At 33.1% G+C, this 17,809-nt stretch overlaps 1 protein-coding gene and 1 long non-coding RNA gene across 2 annotated transcripts; both read right to left on the reverse strand.

The window, feature by feature from the left end:
- Positions 1-416: 416 nt before the first annotated feature.
- LOC112289088 (mediator of RNA polymerase II transcription subunit 12) lies at positions 417-1,781 on the reverse strand. Its single transcript, XM_073537466.2, has 2 exons — positions 1,458-1,781; positions 417-1,261 (listed from the first exon to the last, which is right to left on the reverse strand). Exons 1-2 carry the CDS (start codon positions 1,779-1,781, stop codon positions 668-670), a joined length of 918 nt encoding a protein of 305 aa, XP_073393567.2. The 3' UTR covers positions 417-667.
- Positions 1,782-1,856: 75 nt separating this feature from the next.
- Positions 1,857-2,621, reverse strand: LOC149988146 (uncharacterized). The gene is made up of 2 exons (XR_016505327.1): positions 2,347-2,621; positions 1,857-2,047 (listed from the first exon to the last, which is right to left on the reverse strand). It is a non-coding gene; the product is annotated as an uncharacterized LOC149988146 (long non-coding RNA).
- Between the last annotated feature and the right edge of the window lie 15,188 nt (positions 2,622-17,809).

The following is a 17,809-nucleotide window of genomic DNA, read 5'->3' on the forward strand; positions in this document are numbered from 1 at the left end:
ATAAAATTATGTTTATCAATGTGAGAAGATTTATTTTTTAAACTTTATTTATATGTTTACTTGCTTAATTGCTTGTTTATATTTCATAGTTTCATTTTTTACAAAATATAAAACATTCCAAAATATTTGTAGGAATAAAAAAAAAATCTATAAAATAACTCAATTAATAGTAGAAGTTATATTTTTATAGAAACAAGTGGAGTTGATTTATCCACATTAGATATGATTGATGACAATAATAAAATTAATAGAATCAATTGTTATCATAATTAGATTCCACCACATTCCAAACATAGTATAAACACATTCTTATTTTTATTATTTATAAACTTTAGCAATTTTTGCACTTCTTATCTTTGTATCTTTAAAATTTTAATAATAAATATATAAAAAAATATTATATATGCACAACATATATCACATTAGTATCAATATTGAATCAATTTATTTGATTATAAATAATTATTTTTTAAACTTCCAACCAATATATTTAGGTTAAAAAAAGCTTTTGATTGCATATAAGATCTTGCATTAATACTACTACATTGCTAACCTTATTATTATTATTATTATTATTATTAATACCTTTATCTTTTATAATATCTTGTATACTATTTTAGTTTTTATAAAATACAAATTTTAAAGCTAAGTTTAAATAGTACTAAACTTATTGAAGAGGCATTGGACACATGTGTACCTTGTTGCTAGAGAATGATTTGTTGTCACTTGTGATATTTCCATGAGCTTTGTCCAGAGCTTGAACAATTTTCCCTTCATTGTTCCGCAACAGAGTAGGACTCACCGCACTTGCTAAAGACGCATTACGTTTCTCAATAAGATCCACTGATTCGACAACCCCAACCTCAGAATATGTCTTTCTCTTTCCCTTTGCATACATGATAGACCGATCTTCGACAACAGAGTTCACCCTGCCAAGATCGTTGGATGAACTTTCAATGGCTGAGCTTTCACTGCCACCCAAGCTCACACACTGGGGCAAAGGAAAACAATCCAATGCAACGAAGGTGTCAGGAATGACAAGAACGAGATATTGTAGCAGCTTCACTAATGTGTCGGCTACCTGATTGTTTCGTGAATTATCACCAATGCTAGGCACGTGCCCTAATGGATAGAGCTTACGGAGCCATTGAAGACATAATTCAACAAGCATCCGTGAGTGTGTTTGAGACATAGATATGCCGTCGATGAGTTCAAGCAATATCGGTAGAAGAAGCTCTAGAGCCTCCACACTCTCCTTTTCCTGTAAAAATTTAAGCGATGGTATCCATGAGTTAACCATCCGACACAAATTACATTTCAACTACTTTAAAACTATTATTTGTATCATCTCAAACATTCATCTCATGTTACAAGGTACAAGAACATAATGAACCAATTCCATTTCACAACGAAACGGACATTTTACGAAAACTAATACTTAGGGCGCTCAGCTCTACCTGAAGTTGCTTCAAAGCCCAGTCAACAACTTGAGTCCGATTAAGAAGCCCTTCAATGTAATGCCACTGTTCCAAGCTCACAATATACCGCCATTTCGCAAGCAAATCAGGCTCGTTCTCAACGGAGTCGCCTCTTACAGACAGGATCTGAGAGTGTGATCCAGAAGCACCTCCGGTCTGGCATAGATCGTCCAGCAACGACTGAGTATACTCCAACACATTCTTGGTCCACAGTCCCACTCGCTTTGACTGTGATTTGTCAGGACCTCCTGCCGACATTCCAATGGACATGGGTTTGACCTGAAAATACCTGAAAATGGGCATCTTCAATTAGAAAATAGAGCTAATGAAGTTGTCATCCAAGAAGAAATCAGGTTGATAGATGGTCAAAGAGGTAATGACGTAGCTCAGATGGAACTTACACAAGGGAAAAAGGGACTGACCTGGTTAAGGAAAATGATTTTGATGAACCAAGTAGCTCGAAGTAGAGGAACGTCATGCTTAATAAGTGCCTCAAAGATGGTGCGTCTTTGATAACCATGCGGGACATGTTCGGCCAGAGCTCGAAGTCTCTTCCTCTGTGACAGGTCCTGTAGTCGATTTTACAGAACAGGTAAATGATCCAATTCGTTAAACAGACTCCAACAACATTGCCCAACTACATTCCATTCCCTAAAGATTTGACTTTCTAAGAAGTTCGTACAATATAATCATTCTTCTAAATCTACATCAAAACAACCACTCGTCTAAAATGTAGAAATCAACTTCCAAAATAAAGCTACACCCGCTCATTGATACAGCTTCACTGCAAGCTATGTATTTCTTCAAGAGTACGAGTTAAAACAAGGCAACGAACAAAGAGACAGCATCCCAACAAAAATAGACTTACCTCAATCCATTTCTTTCTGAAGTCATCTCCACAGGTGCGATGATCTGGAAAAACCCCAGATTTTGCTAACAAATTGCCAGAAAGTGGAACACCATATACTTGACCAGCCTGCAGGCATCAAATATAAATTGGTGTACAAAACGTTATGATCTTTGTCTTGTTTGAACAGTTGAGGGAAGGATGCTAGTCAACTCGATAAAATACACTGCCATAACACACCCCATCTCGACGTCAAGTGGTGTTGACAGGCAACAGCATGTGCAAAACACACGCCTACAACCTTACTCATGCGCACAATATACGACTCGTGATACCCTTGCATACTAAGTCGTTACAAGTAACCAAGTTTAGAAGCACAGAAAGGGATATATAGCGATAAAATCATTGATACGCTGGTGGCACTAAAAAGGCTCACCTTACGTTTCCGATTTAGTGCCATATTGAGCTCCCTTAACCGCTTTCGAATAGACTGAAAAAGACATACCACTGACTAAGAATGGGTACTAAAAAAATATGCACAGGACGCCAAATAGTTTTACACTGTACAAGCTTAGTATTGAAATGAACATTCCCATGAACAATAAAACCTCTTGTAAGTAGAAAATTAAATTTATATTTATGGTGATATTTTTGTCTTCATTATTTTTAGGATATAGTAGCTTGATTATGTTTGGAGAAGTACATTGTGATAAGATAATATATAACTATCTATGTGTAAATATTGGGATTCTAAGATCTATTTTAATGTTCTTCAACAATTGTCTTTGAGATTTATTAATAATCATTGCAAATCCCACCTTTATTCAAAACTACCTTCATTTCAAGTTAAACAAAATCTCTGCAAATGATGGACATAATATGATCTTTAGAAGAAAAGCCAACTATTCCTTCTGGTTTCTAAATAAAAATCTTGTCTCTATAACTTGAACAATAAGCTACGTAATGATTAGAGGTGATCTATTATAAAGTCCTTGATGTGGAGTAATATTTTATAATATAATAGAACTTATAATCTTTAGCTCTAAGAAAAATAGTAGCAATCTAAATGGACTTAAGCAATTGAAATACTTGGTTAGATAAAAATAACTATTATTGGTACTATCTTCTATAATTGCTATATATATACTAAAATAAATATATAAAATTTTAAAAAATTAGTCAATTATATGCTTATTTAGATCATCAATATCATAATTTTGTGCAAAACAAATAGACTTGTAGATAAAATATTCATTTCGAAGTATCTCCTTGTCATCCAATCGTAAATAGACAACTTCAACTAAATCATTTGATATTGAAAATAATTTCATATATTTTGAAAGAATTACCATTGCCATAATACATGTTGTCTTGTTTGGGAATGTGTCGGGCATATGGTTGTGGAAGGTAGAAGGAAAATTACAACAATAAGATCCTAATTCTAATAGAATTTTAAATAATTCCAAATAAACCTTAAAAATGCTAATCAAGCTTTAATCAAATCCAAAGAAACCTCAAAGAAATTACAAAAGAAGCATGAAAAAATCCTAAAGAAATTCAAAAGTAGTATTGAAATAAAAGAAGTATTGAAATAAAAGAAGTATTGAAATAAAAGAAGTATTGAAATAAATATATCTTAAATAAATTCCAAAAAAAACTTACTTTAATCTTAATTAAAATCCTAGTAGTCCTTACTTAAATCCTAAATAAATCATAAACAAATCCTAAATCTTAACCAATTCTTGAATTCTAAACTAAATTCTAATCAAATTAACCTAACTTTGGGGTAGTTTAAAACCTCAATATCTATTGATTATACCATCGATCTTACTTAAGATTTTATACACCTTTCAACAACTAAATTGGCAACAAGCTTATGAAATTTGAAAAAGATCAAACTTATCAAATAGAAGATCAAATCTAAATTCCACTTGGCTATTGGCTAGCCTCCTACTCCAATCTGAATATTGAACTTTTAGTTCCAATATCTCCTTTTTGAACCATTAAATTTCCTCTAAAATATAATTTAATTATAAAAAATTAAGTCTAGTCTCTATATATAAAAAAATTCACTTCGATCCAATCACCAAATTATTAAAGATCTTAAAAATATTCACTAGCCTATAAATTCTAATTTTTGAGACCTCGACCTACAAAAACCTTTACATACTTCAATCTAACCATTTAATTGATCTCAAAATATGCATAAATACTAAAAACTAGAATATCAAGATACTACCTAAAAATTACTTATATATACACCAAAAAACTTAAGAAACCTTCAATTTTGTAAACATAATTTTATTTTTTAAAATCCTATCAAACCAAAAACATCACTAACTTTGAAAATTTTCCAAAATTTGAATATTAATTAGATTGACATAAAACCAATAGTCAAAAATCTCTTTGCAAGTTTTTTCTAAAATCTTATTCTTTGATCTACCAAAGAATCCTGAAGTTATAGTAGATATGCAATTTTGTGCCTTAAAGTTTGGTTTTGATCTAAGTTGATAAGATGTCCTCTTTAGCTATCAATATTTAGTAATTTGAGATAATTTTTACTTGAACCTATTGATAGCTCTCTCCTAAACAAATTTATATCAATTGCTTATCTCATTTACTTTGATTTGAGGCATTTATGCTCATATAAAGCAAATAATAGCTCTTTCTCTACAAGGTAGTATTAAGACTAAATTTTTTATTACCTTCTTATTATTTATTCTTATTTTTTATGATATCTTCCTACTAGGCTCTTCTATAACAACATCCATGTTTTTATTTTTTACCATATAATTATATTACTATACAACACTGTTGTTGTAATATGTGAAGTCTTACTTGAGAATGCTTCGGGTACCTGGCTGTGGAAGGTAGAATGGAAATTGCAACAATAAAATCCTAACTCTAATAGAATACTAATTAAACTCTAATTAGACCATAATAATGTTAAGCAAGCTTTAATCAATTCAAAGAAATCTTAAAGGAAATACAAAGAAATAATAAGAAATCTCAAAGAAATATTAGAATGTTCACAAATATATCTCAAGTAAATCTCAATCCAATCTTAATTTAATCCTAGTTAAAATCCTATTGGACTTTAATCAAAATTTAGGCCAAAAACTAACTAAATCTTAAATCCTAAATAAATCCTAAACAAACCTTAAAAAAAATCTTAATCCCTAAATCAATTCCTAATAAAATCCTAACCAAATCTTAAACCCTAAACCAAATCCTAATCAAATCCTAAATCCTAAACCAAATATTAAATACTAAATCAAATTCTAACCAAATCCTAAACTCTAAATCAAATCATAACTAAATCTTAAATCCTAAATCAAATCCTAACTAAATTTTAACCCTAAATCAAATCCTAACCAAACCTTAAATCCTAAATCAAATCCTAGTAATTCCTATAATAGATTTAAATCTCAATAACTAATGAATGAACGATTGATCTTAACTCGAAATTCTTATATACATAGAAAAACATGTCTACTATCTTTATCCATAAATTTCACTCCAATTCAACAAGTAGATTGCAAGAAATCTCAAAAACCCTCACTAGACCTAAAATTCTACTTTTTGAAACCTTGATCTACTTAAACCTCAATAACCCTTAATTCAACCATTAGATCAAGCTAAAATTCATAATATATATTAAGCACAACTATATCCATTAACTTACAAAATTTCACCTATAGATCTATTATAAAACTCTTGAAATCGCCCAAAATATCAATCTTATTTTATTTCACAAAACCAAAGTCATCCAAAAATAAACTTAATTTTATAAAGCTCCTATAAAGTCATTACGAATCTAAATCACACAAAAACAATGCTTATAAAAACTCTATCTAGTCTGCTATCAAGCTGCATTCTCTAATCTGCAAAAGAACCCCAAAATCCTTGTCAAAGCTTGGTTTTGTGCCTTGGGATTTGATTTCAACCCTAATTCATAACTGGCCCTCTCCAGGCATCAATATCTAATTTTTCAAAGTAATTTTTGCTGGAATTTACTCTTAACTTCTTCCTAAAGATGCTTATATTATTTATTTTTCCGATCTATTTTGTTTTGCCTTCTTTATGGCCGTACAAAGTAAGTAGAAGTCACTTTTCTAAAAAACAGCATTACTACTAAAAGTTTTACTACCTTCCTATCTTTTATCTATATTTTTCTACTTTATCTTTTAACTTGGCTCTACTATAATAAGATCCATATTATCATCTTTCACCATATAGTTGTGTTACAATACAACACCATACTTTTCAATGGATCTATAATTATTAATCCATTTTCAATTTGCATATAGAAACCATTTTCAGATATATTATACAAAAATACTATATTAAAAAAAAAAAATTAAATAGAAAAATCTTGTATAAGACATACTTTTAAAAATTCTTAAGCAAATAATGAATTTTCATAAAATATATCTTTTAAATACATATTTTTAGTCAACTTGAGCATTTAATGTTAGACCAAATTTTTGATTGTTGCAAAGAAGCATCAACAATCTCTTTTCTTAAGCCTTCAATAACAACAAGAAGAATTTGCCAAAAATCTCTACTAAAGACTATAATAATTTTGCCAAATAACTTATTAGTGCCATTTATATCTTTAAGAGTTTTATCAACTATCTTAATATAATAGTAATATTGCATTGGTATGTCATCTCAAATAAAGCAAACTACTTTTTCTAGCACATGTGCATATGATTTATTTTTCAGAATATTATAAAATAAATCTTCATTAAAATTGAGTGGAATTTTAAACATAAAGTAAGTATTCCATCGACTACTTAAAAATTATGCTGCAATTTTAAAAGAAACAACATACAAAATAATTTTTTCATGACTTCAAAATTTTATTACAATTATATTATATACAAATATTTTCTTACTTCTTCCTAATCTTTCAAAAAAAAAATAGTTTTTCATGATTTTTATCTATTAAAACAAGGATATCTAAATATATGATGCATTATTCATCATTTAACTCTAATACAATAATTTTGAATCAATTGATAATTTACATCATTACAAATATTTTTTTTAAACTTGTTACTTAGCTCTTATCAATGTACAAGTGAACATTGAAGAAAAATAATAGCAAGTAATGCTCTTAATTACTTCCATATTTTTATTATAGAAGCTTTTTTTAAGCATTAATTCTATTGTTTGTCATCTTCTAACAAACTTATTTTCAAGTATGTATTTTTTAAAATTTGGTTGTAGCATTCTATTTACAATATGCAAATCCTCAAATAAGCATAGTCTATGTACCACCAATAGAAGAAGTCAAAGATATAATCTTTTTTTTGTATTAAGATCAAGAAAATATTACCTTCTAATTGCAAATTCATGTTCTCTTATTGTTTACTTCTTTGAGATCTTATTCTAGACAAATTATTTCAAAACTCTTAATACTTGTATTGCCAATTTTTTTTTCATAGATTCATATTTTTTTAAAAATATTGTCAAAGTTTTTTTTGCTGCTTTCTATAGATTAAAATTTCAGCTACATCAGTATTTGGATAAAAATTACTTGATCCATTTCTAGAAGATGCAATGCCAATCAAACCACATTTAAAACTTCTTCATGCATTTCCATTTTAAACAAATACCATATTGCCTTAGGAGCTCCAATATATAGGGTATCAATATATTATTTGATCTTATCTTATTCATTTTTAATTTGCATTGTTGTACAATATGCCCTTTATAAATATACTTGTAAATATATTTTATAATACAAACTGAAATACAAACTTCAATAATGATATAACAATTATAATTTTTGTAATATAATTACATGTGGTATCACATATGATATAACAATCGTAAGAATATGATTTTATGGAATAAAATCTCAATTGTCTATAACATGATTACTAACATTGAAAGTCCTTCCATCATTTTTTTATGATATTGAAGATATATATTACTATTCATATATGTTACTTCTTAATAAACTTTTGGATATCTCTTTTGGCATATTCCATCTTTCATGCATAAAGCTTGTATATTTTAAGGACTACATGGATTATAAACCATGCAAGTGATAATTGTTTCAAATAATAATAGATCTTTTTTTTAAAATAAAGAATTCAACAAAAAATCTTATCAATATTAGTTAGATCTTTTATTTTATTATTTTGTTCAAAAAAAAAAAAAAATTCATGTGAAAAAGACCTTGGTTTTGAAACTTAGTAATATGCACTCTTCTAAGTGCATGTTCTAAAATTTTATGCTTATAAATATCTTCAATTAATACACAATGCTCAAATTAAATTTTTTTTGCTACCAAATGAGGACAATCTTTGAAATGTTGACTTGAAAGGAGCGCAATTGAGATTTTTAGCCATTGAAGATTTATATTTATTATATCAAATATATTTGGATATTGAAAGTATCAAGTAATTACCATAGAATCTTAAAAAATCTAAAAAATATTTCTTGTATATCCAATATGAGTGTAACATAGTATAGATAAGATATTTGTATTATTGACACATAAGAATAGATAGTTAGAATCATATTTGAAAAATAACTGAAGTTTTTTGAATTGGGGTTAGGTTAGTGGAGTAGGTAGGATCCATCGTAGAATATTCTAAAAAGAATTTTGGATGGTTATCTAGGTAGAATCTATCATAGAACCTTCTAAAAAAGGCTCAAGATGGTTATTTAGATAAGGACTATGATAGAACCTTCTAAAAGGAGTTAGAAGAGACTTAGACTCTGAAGATAGATTAGTCCCATTTGATTGATATCAGAGCAAGTTTTAGATTATTCTTTGGTAGTATATAGATAGTCATCATCTAATCCAAAGGTTAATTATTGTAGTCATATTAGATATTATATTTAGGCTACCATGAGCTATTTTTAAAAAATCAATTAGGAGATAAGAAGATATTATAATAATAGAGTCTAGGAGAGAAATTACAGTATGAGAGATATGATGGAGCAATCCCAGTTGGAGACTCAAATACAATACCTTTTAGGCCAAATAGCTACTTTGAAAGGGTAAATAAAAGCCTTGAGGATAAGAGAGTTGACATTTGCTAGGCTAAAATTGAGTAAGCTTAGTACATACTCTAAAACTTTAAGATAAGAAGATGTATATTAATGGCTCTTCAATATGCAACAATACCTCTAACTATTTAGAGTAAATACTACTAAAAGAATTATATATGCAGCCAACTATTTAAGAGATGCAACAGCCATTTGGTGGTGACATCAAATTCAAAGCTATGGAGCTCAAGGTAGATTTTGTGATTGGTAGGAGTTTGAGACAGAGTTTAAGAATCAATTTTGCCCCATTAATGTAGAAAAGACAGCAACTGATTAGTTGGCAAATCTTATACAATCGAGGTTGGTGTAAGATTATGTCTCTTGATTTAAGTTTTTATATTTTTAAATTGATAATTTTTGAATGCAGAGATAATTGATTGATTCCTACAAGGTTTGAAATCTATGGTTTAGCGAGAAGTAGAACTAAGGGATATATAAACATTCAAAGAGGTAATTTAGACTATAGAGAGGGTTGATGCTACAGATTTCAAAAATTATAGAGTACAACCTATAGTACGAAGTTCTATGCTGCTATCTAATAATATGGCACAACAACCAATATCAATAGAGATTGATGCTCTATAAGGATCATTGACACTACAAAGACAACAAATATTGGTACAAAAGAGATTGTATTTCTATTGTCAAGAAATAAGCCATTAGATCAAAGGTTATTCAAAACGTCAAAATTTAAGCACCAACAAAATAAGGCAAATTCACAGTCTTGAAATTCATCAAGTTGATAATGAGACAGAGTAAAAAAAATGGGGATCTCCAATAAAGGCACCAAGGACTAGTATTGAGAATAGCTACTATCTTTGAAAGATAAATCATATAGCCTTGGACAACTACAAAAAGAGTCGATTGGTGCATCTTATAGGACTACTAAGAGGACAACTATGTCAAGAGCTTGTAGATTGTGGCTGTATGAAAAATTACATCTCAACTAAAATATGATGTTATCCTTTGTATGCCATAGCTAGAGATGGAAAATAAACAAGTTGATTAGGTAGCAAGGACAATCTCTTTTAAAGATGGTAGACGCAAGGTAACTGTTTGCACCTCCACATCAAATAAAGAAGAAAGACAATCTACAACCAAAAACTTACTTATAGAGATGACCTTTATGAAGAAGCAAATACAACATAAGCAATTAGTATATATAGTGGCTTCAAAACTTACATAAGTGGTAGGAAAGATAGTTGAAGGAGTAGAATAAGCAGAACAATTCATATGAAAATATCAAGATGATTTTCCAACCAACCTACATAGTGGCATTGTTGTGGTAGAGAGAATTTGCATTAAAAAAGTGCTGGGCTTGTGGTTCTCACTAAATGCTCAATCAAGCCTCCAAATAAAAAAAATACCAAGTTTATATATAAAATTGTTCCTATAGGGGCAATTACATCAATACATAAGTCTTAAGTATCAAAGGTCACCAAAAATGTGATAAAATATGATAAAATCTTTTACATCTTTAAGGTAATTTTTTCTTAAACTTTAATAGCTCATATTTCACAATCAGACAATCTAGATGAATCAAAATTTTACATAAAGTATTGATGTACTTTCAACAACTACTACAACAAATTTAAACTATAAATTTGTTATCGATCTTGAAATATCACCAAAATCCTAACGTCTAAAACTTATATAATTTAAATATTATAATAAAAATAGATAAAAATTAAAATAAAGTTTCTTATATCCACTTTCTTTAAATTAATTTATTAACTATTTTAACACACATCAAGACTTATGAACATAAAATATATTTTAATTAATTTTTATATACTATAAGTATTTATAATATAATAACGTGCCTCCTGATCAAGGTGCCCCCTTTCAAATAAAACTATTACCTAAAGCCAAACTAATAAGTTGATCAATTTATTACCTAACATCAAAAGAACTTAAAGAGCTACTAAAGATATTGCACAAACTCTCGGAAAAAGGCCTCATTCAAGAAAATACATCATCATAGAGAACACATGTACTCTTTACACCTAAGAAAGATGGTAGACTTTACCTTTGCATCAACTATCAAGATTTCAATAAGTAGATTGTTAAGAATGAATATCTATTAGGGACGTAGTCTTTAGAACCTTCTAGAGACAAGTTTCTAGAACCTTCTAGAAGTAAGTCTTTGAAACTTTCTAGAAGCTTCTTAGTTGGTAGAAGATGTTAGGGACATAGTCCTTAGAACCTTCTAGAGACAAGTTTCTAGAACCTTCCAGAAGCAAGTCTCTGAAACTTTCTAGAAGCTTCTTAGTTGGTAGAAGATGTTAGGGACATAGTCCTTAGAACCTTCTAGAGACAAGTTTCTACAACCTTCTGGAAGCAAGTCTCTGAAACCTTCTAGAAGCTTCTTAGTTGGTAGAAGTTGCTTGAGAAGTTCTTTAAATAGGAGTATATATTAGAATCGAGGTTGAAGAGTTCTTCAGTCTCGACAACACATCTCTTGCAGCTCTAGCTCACCTCTCTGGTATTGTTCTTGTATTCATCTAATTAATCTAGTTCTTGCCAGTTCTTCTTGAACTTCTTGTTAGATCTCGAGCCTATATTTATGTGTCCATGACAGTTTGTCGAGACTTCACTCACCTTAGATATCAGAGTTAGTTTCTTCCTCGTTAAAGTGTAGATTATCCCTCTGCTTGGAAGTGTACTAGCATTTTAGAGGTTGCGGATTATCTTCCTCTAAACTGATACTTCTTTTGTTATAATATTGGAGTCTTATTCTTCTTGGAGAGAATGGATTACCCCTTTTTTTAAAGCTCTTAAGGCATTTGAGAGGTTGCGGAGTACCCTCCTCTAAACCAATATTGTCTTCTTGTAGAGTCATTTCTGTCCTTTTCTTAGAATGGCCGGAGGCCAAGACATTAGTATGATGGAAAGTTCAGAGTCCAAGTTGGATGCTATCATGAATGCCCTTGCTACATTATCGCAAAGAAGTGCAGAGATTGAAGGAGTCGTGGCAAGGCTTCATAATGATGGAGCATCTGGGATGGCACAATCTAGGTTGCACCAGCCTCAAACTTCTATACTTGGAGAAGCAACTTTGCCTCAAGTTCGACAAGCACCACTGGTTCTACAACATAAGGAGTCCCGAGTTAGCCTTCCGAACAAGTTCGATGGTACGTGTTCCAAATTTCGAGGATTCGTCAATCAAATCAGATTGATAACAGTTTTACAGCCCGAACGCTATCTAACGGAGGAGTCACGTGTTGAGCTTGTTGGAACCTTACTTACAGGGCAAGCTCTATCATGGTTTGTTCCTTTGTTTGAGAAACGATTGTCCATACTAAACAACTTTGAAACCTTTTTGGAGGCGTTTGCGGAAGCATTTGGTGAATATGACAAGGTTTGATGGGCTACAACAAAGATCCGGTCACTACGATAAGGGATGCGCTCTACATCAGTCTATGCATCGGATTTCAGGTAATTAGCATGCGACATCAATTGGGACAAAGAAGCGTTGATGAGTCAATTCTATTGGGGTTTAAGGGACGATGTGAAGGATTTGGTGTTAACTCTTCCTGATCCGCAAACGCTCAACAAAGCTATTAGCCAAGCTGTGAAGTGCGATAATTGCCTATTCCAATGTCGCCAAGATCAATGTTCAAGACAACATACGGTTCGCCACGCCCCAACTATATCGGCAAGTAGCGTGAATTTACATTTAGAGGTAGAAGACATGCAAATTGATGCGGTACGTGTCAAATTCCTTAGTCTAGAAGAAAAAAAGTGGCGCAGGGAAGAAGGTCTATGCTTGTATTGTAGTGAAGAAGGCCACAAAGTTGGAAACTACCCAAAGAAGCAAAATCGACGTATTGTCAGGACTAGGGGCACATTTATTCAGGAAAACGAAGATACCCAGCCACAATAAGAACCTTGCGACTGGACAGTGAAATATCGCAACAACAACCAGGTTCTTTTCTTTTTGCTCAACCTACCCTTTATTTCACAATCCCTTTGCTTATTGGCCCTCAGAAATTGAGAACCTTAGCATTATTAGATTCAGGAACATCTGCTTGTTTCTTAGACGAAGAATTTGTGAAGCGTCATAAGATCCCTTTAGTACAAAAATCCAAACTTGTTCACGTTGAGGTCATAGATGGGCGACCTTTATTGTCTGGTAGTGTCACCCATGAATCAAAACCTATAGAAGTGACGTTTAAGGACCATAGTAGTCATATTATTTTCAATATTATTAGAACTCCATCAAATCCTGTTATTCTTGGTCTTTCCTGGTTGAAAAAGCATAATCCATTTATAGATTGGAGGTTGCGGAAGATGACCTTTTCCACAAAACCACCCAAGAGCAAGCCTAGTAGAAAACCCTGAATAGAGAAATCTTTATTCATTAGAGCAAGAACATTTATAAGATCGTCTAAGGAAGGCACACCGTTTGTCATTTATGCGGCTCCAACTACTGGGGAGAAGATTTCAACAGTAAGTATACCTAAGTGATATAAGGATTTTAAAGACGTGTTTCAAAAGAAGAATGCCAACATGCTATCGAAACACTGACCATATGGTTGCGCCATAGACTTGCAAGAAGGAGCACAATCACCTTTTGGCCCAATCTACAATCTATCGTAGACAGAATAGGTGGAGTTATGGAAGTACATCGACGAGAATCTAGCGAAGAACTTCATCCGTAATTCAAAATCGTCAACTGGAGCACCCAACTTATTTGTAAAGAAGAAAGATGGCTCATTGAGGATGTGCATGGACTATGGAGGCCTCAACAAGGTAACAAAGAAGAATTGTTATCCATTACCCTTGATTTTTGGTCTCTTAGAACAACTTGAACGTGTAAGAATCTTTACAAAAATTGATCTAAGGGGAGCTTACAACCTCGTACGAATCAAGAAAGGAGATGAGTAGAAGATAGCGTTCCGTACAAGGTATGGCCATTTTGAGTATAATGTCATGCCCTTTGGTCTTACCAATGCTCTAGCGGTCTTTTAACATATGATGAATGACATTTTTTGAGAGTACCTTGATGATTTTGTTGTCATCTATTTGGATGACATTTTGATATTCTCCAAAAACGAGGAAGAGCATGAAAAGCACGTTCGTTTGGTCTTGGAGAAACTATGCGAGCGAGGACTATATGCCAAGTTGGAGAAGTATTTATTTCACCAAATAGAGATGGAGTTTCTGGGATTCGTTGCGACTACGGAAGGCTTGAAGATGGACCCCAAGAAAGTGGAAGCAATCGTGTCCTGGGAGGTTCCGAAGACGGTTAGAGACGTACAATGCTTTCTTGATTTTGCCAACTTGTATCGGATCTTCATCAAGAATTACTCTCAAGTTGCTACTCCTATCACTAGGTTGACATGTAAGGATAAGCTGGAATGGGGACCTCTAGCGGAGAAGGTGTTTCAAGACCTGAAGACTGCATTTACTACGGCTCCAATCTTGGTACATTCAGACTTTACAAAGGCCTTTTATTTAGAAACTGATGCTTCGGATTTTGCTTTGTGAGCTGTACTTTCACAAATGAAAGAAGACAAGAAGCTCCATCTGGTTGCATTCTATTTTCGAAAGCTCTCTGCTGCTGAAATCAATTATGAGATCCACGATAAAGAACTTCTTGCTATAGTGGATTCTTTCCAAGAATGGCGTCACTTTCTTGAAGGAGCTGCACACCCAGTGATTGTATACACAGATCACAAGAATTTGGAGTATTTCATGTCAGCTCGAGTTCTAAATCGATGTCAAGCTCGGAGGAGTATGTTGCTATCTAGGTTCGATTTTGTTATCACTAATCGACCTGGAAAGCAGCAAAGACTATCTGATGCCTTATCGAGGAGATCGTATCTTGTACCAAATGCTAGAGAAGCAGTGTTTGATCAACAATGTATGACATTGTTGAAGCCAGAGCAATTTCAGCTTTGTACTACTATTGTGCCAATTGATGCTCACTTCCTGAATCAGGTACGTGCCGTGACCATTGAAGATTCAGTAGCCATTGATATCAAGCAGCGTACCAATGATGAAAAGTTCAAGGTAGAGGGAGATCTTTTATACTTTGAGGAGCGATTGTATATCTCAAAAGGACCAGCGCGATTTCGAGTTCTTCAATCTTACCATGATTTTCCAACTGCGGGACATTTTGCATTCAACAAGACCTTGGAGCTTATTTCTCGAGATTTTTGGTGGCCCCAAATGTGGAAGGATGTGAAAGATTTTGTCCTCTCATGCAACATCTGTTCAAGATCTAAGAATCCTCGGCATCGGCTTTATGGACTCTTACAGCCATTGCCGATTCCACGTCGACCATGGTCTTCAATTTCCATGGACTTCATCACGGACCTGCCATCATCGAACTCATTTGACAGTATCTTTGTCTTGGTAGATCGGCTTACAAAGATGGCGCACTTTGTCCCTTGCAAGAAGACATCGTCCAATGAAGTCACAGCAAGGCTCTTTCTCGATAATGCGTATCGATATCATGGACTACCAGATGATATCGTATCAAATTGGAGAACCCATTTCGTATCAAAGTTTTGGAGATCTCTCTTTGAGATACTGAAGGTGGATATCAAGCTTTCTTTGGCTTTTCATCCTCAAACTGATGGCCAAACGGAACGGGTGAATCAAGTCTTGGAACAATACTTACGATGCAGCATCAACTATCAGTAAGACGATTGGACCACATATCTGCCGCTAGCCGAGTTTGCATATAACAACACCCTCCATGCATCGACTCAATACACACCATTCTTTTCCAACTATGGGTATCATCCGAAGCTTAATTTATTGAATCCGTTGTCGTGTTGTAACACGAGTATACTATAAAAATATAAAGAAAGAGGACTTTTATTAATGTTCAGTTACCTCGAATATTAGGAGCAACGACCAATTCCAGTGCAAATACTAAGAGGCTAGGTTCAGTTACCCCGTTACAGTCAGCCGGGGCTTACTGAAATGCTCCGTTCGATTGCAATAATGGGAGTCAGCAGAAAGGGAAAGGACCAATTCAACAACGGGTGAGCCTGGTTCGAAGAGCCAATTGGATCCAATTTCAAGACATCCAATCCAGGTCTTACCTAATATGAGACCTGAATTGGTTGGGCAACCCAAGTCGAATTGCGGGAACATCCAGGTCTTACTACAGGCCTCTTAGCCAATATGAGACTTAAATTGGTTGGGCGACTCAATGTGGTCTCAATTACGGGGGTTTCGATTCTGTTTCAGGTTGTCCTGTTCTCTGTGCCGTTTCACGGAACGTTGTTTTCAGTAAAAGGATCTCTTAAAGGTAAAAACGAAGGAGAGAACTCTGACGGCGGATCCAATTTTGGATCCAAGATGAAAGATTGAAGAAATTTAGAGGCTAGGGTTTGAGAGAGGAGAGAATTAGGGTTAAAGAGGAGGATAGGTTAAGAAATGAAAGAGGAGAGAATAAGTTTTTTGGAGTTTTGAAGGATCGAAGAGCTAGCTTCATGCTTCGAGGTAGGGAAAAAAGACGGAGATTGGGGTTTTTTTTCTTCATAGGGTTTTGGGAAGACAGAGGCAATCGTTGCTGAAGTTAGTGCTGTATTGGTGAATCGGGATTTTAATGAAGTGGGTGTGATTACTCTTGACTGTTTTGTGAAATCGAGTTACGTCTGTGATAAAGAATTAAAAGGGTGTCTATAGGATTGAGTAGGCGAAGTGAATGAAATTTATTGGGTTAATCTAACGAGATAGTTAGTAGATACAAGATCGTGAGTATAAAGCGGTATCGAAGATTAGTAGTTTGGGTTGTTCGGGGTTCTCTGTAACGTCTAGAGACCTACCGGCTGGGACAAAAAGGACTTCGACAAGCAGTCGAAGGGCATCCATATAGATTTACGGTATATTCTTGTAGTTGTATATATTCCAACAGTCAAAAATCGATAGACTGTTTGAATATTAGCGAATCTCCATACTACCTTCTACAGTCAGACGCTCGGCACGTTCTCGAGCAAGAAAGCACGTAATATGACAAAAATGAGTGAACCCGACGTGAAAGCTTGAGGTGGAAGGTATTGAATTTTGTTTGGTTTTATTTTTTATTTTATTTTATGGAAAACGAAAATAAAAATTTTGAAGGATCTTTGGGAGGAGTTTCTGGTAGGGGTTCTTCTAAAGGACAAGGTATGCACATGGATCTGTCTATTGCTAGTATGTTTCAAGCCTTCTCATTATCAATGCAGCAACAGCAAAGCAATGATCGAAAGGAAGCTTTGGCAACCAAAGCATTACAAGCAGTGGTCAATATAATTGATCAATTTGATGGAAGGAATATTTCAAGGTATTTAAGATGTTATGTTCGTGAAATGGAATTAAATTGGGTTTCTGAGAAGAAAATGGTTGAATTATTTGGACTTGCCACGATGCCGGAGATAAGAGACCATATTGCATCGATTACGGATTGTTA

The sequence above is a fragment of the Physcomitrium patens genome, chromosome 11 (genome assembly GCF_059467195.1).
Source record: "Physcomitrium patens ecotype Gransden chromosome 11, ASM5946719v1, whole genome shotgun sequence".
NCBI classification, from domain to species: Eukaryota; Viridiplantae; Streptophyta; class Bryopsida; order Funariales; family Funariaceae; genus Physcomitrium; species Physcomitrium patens.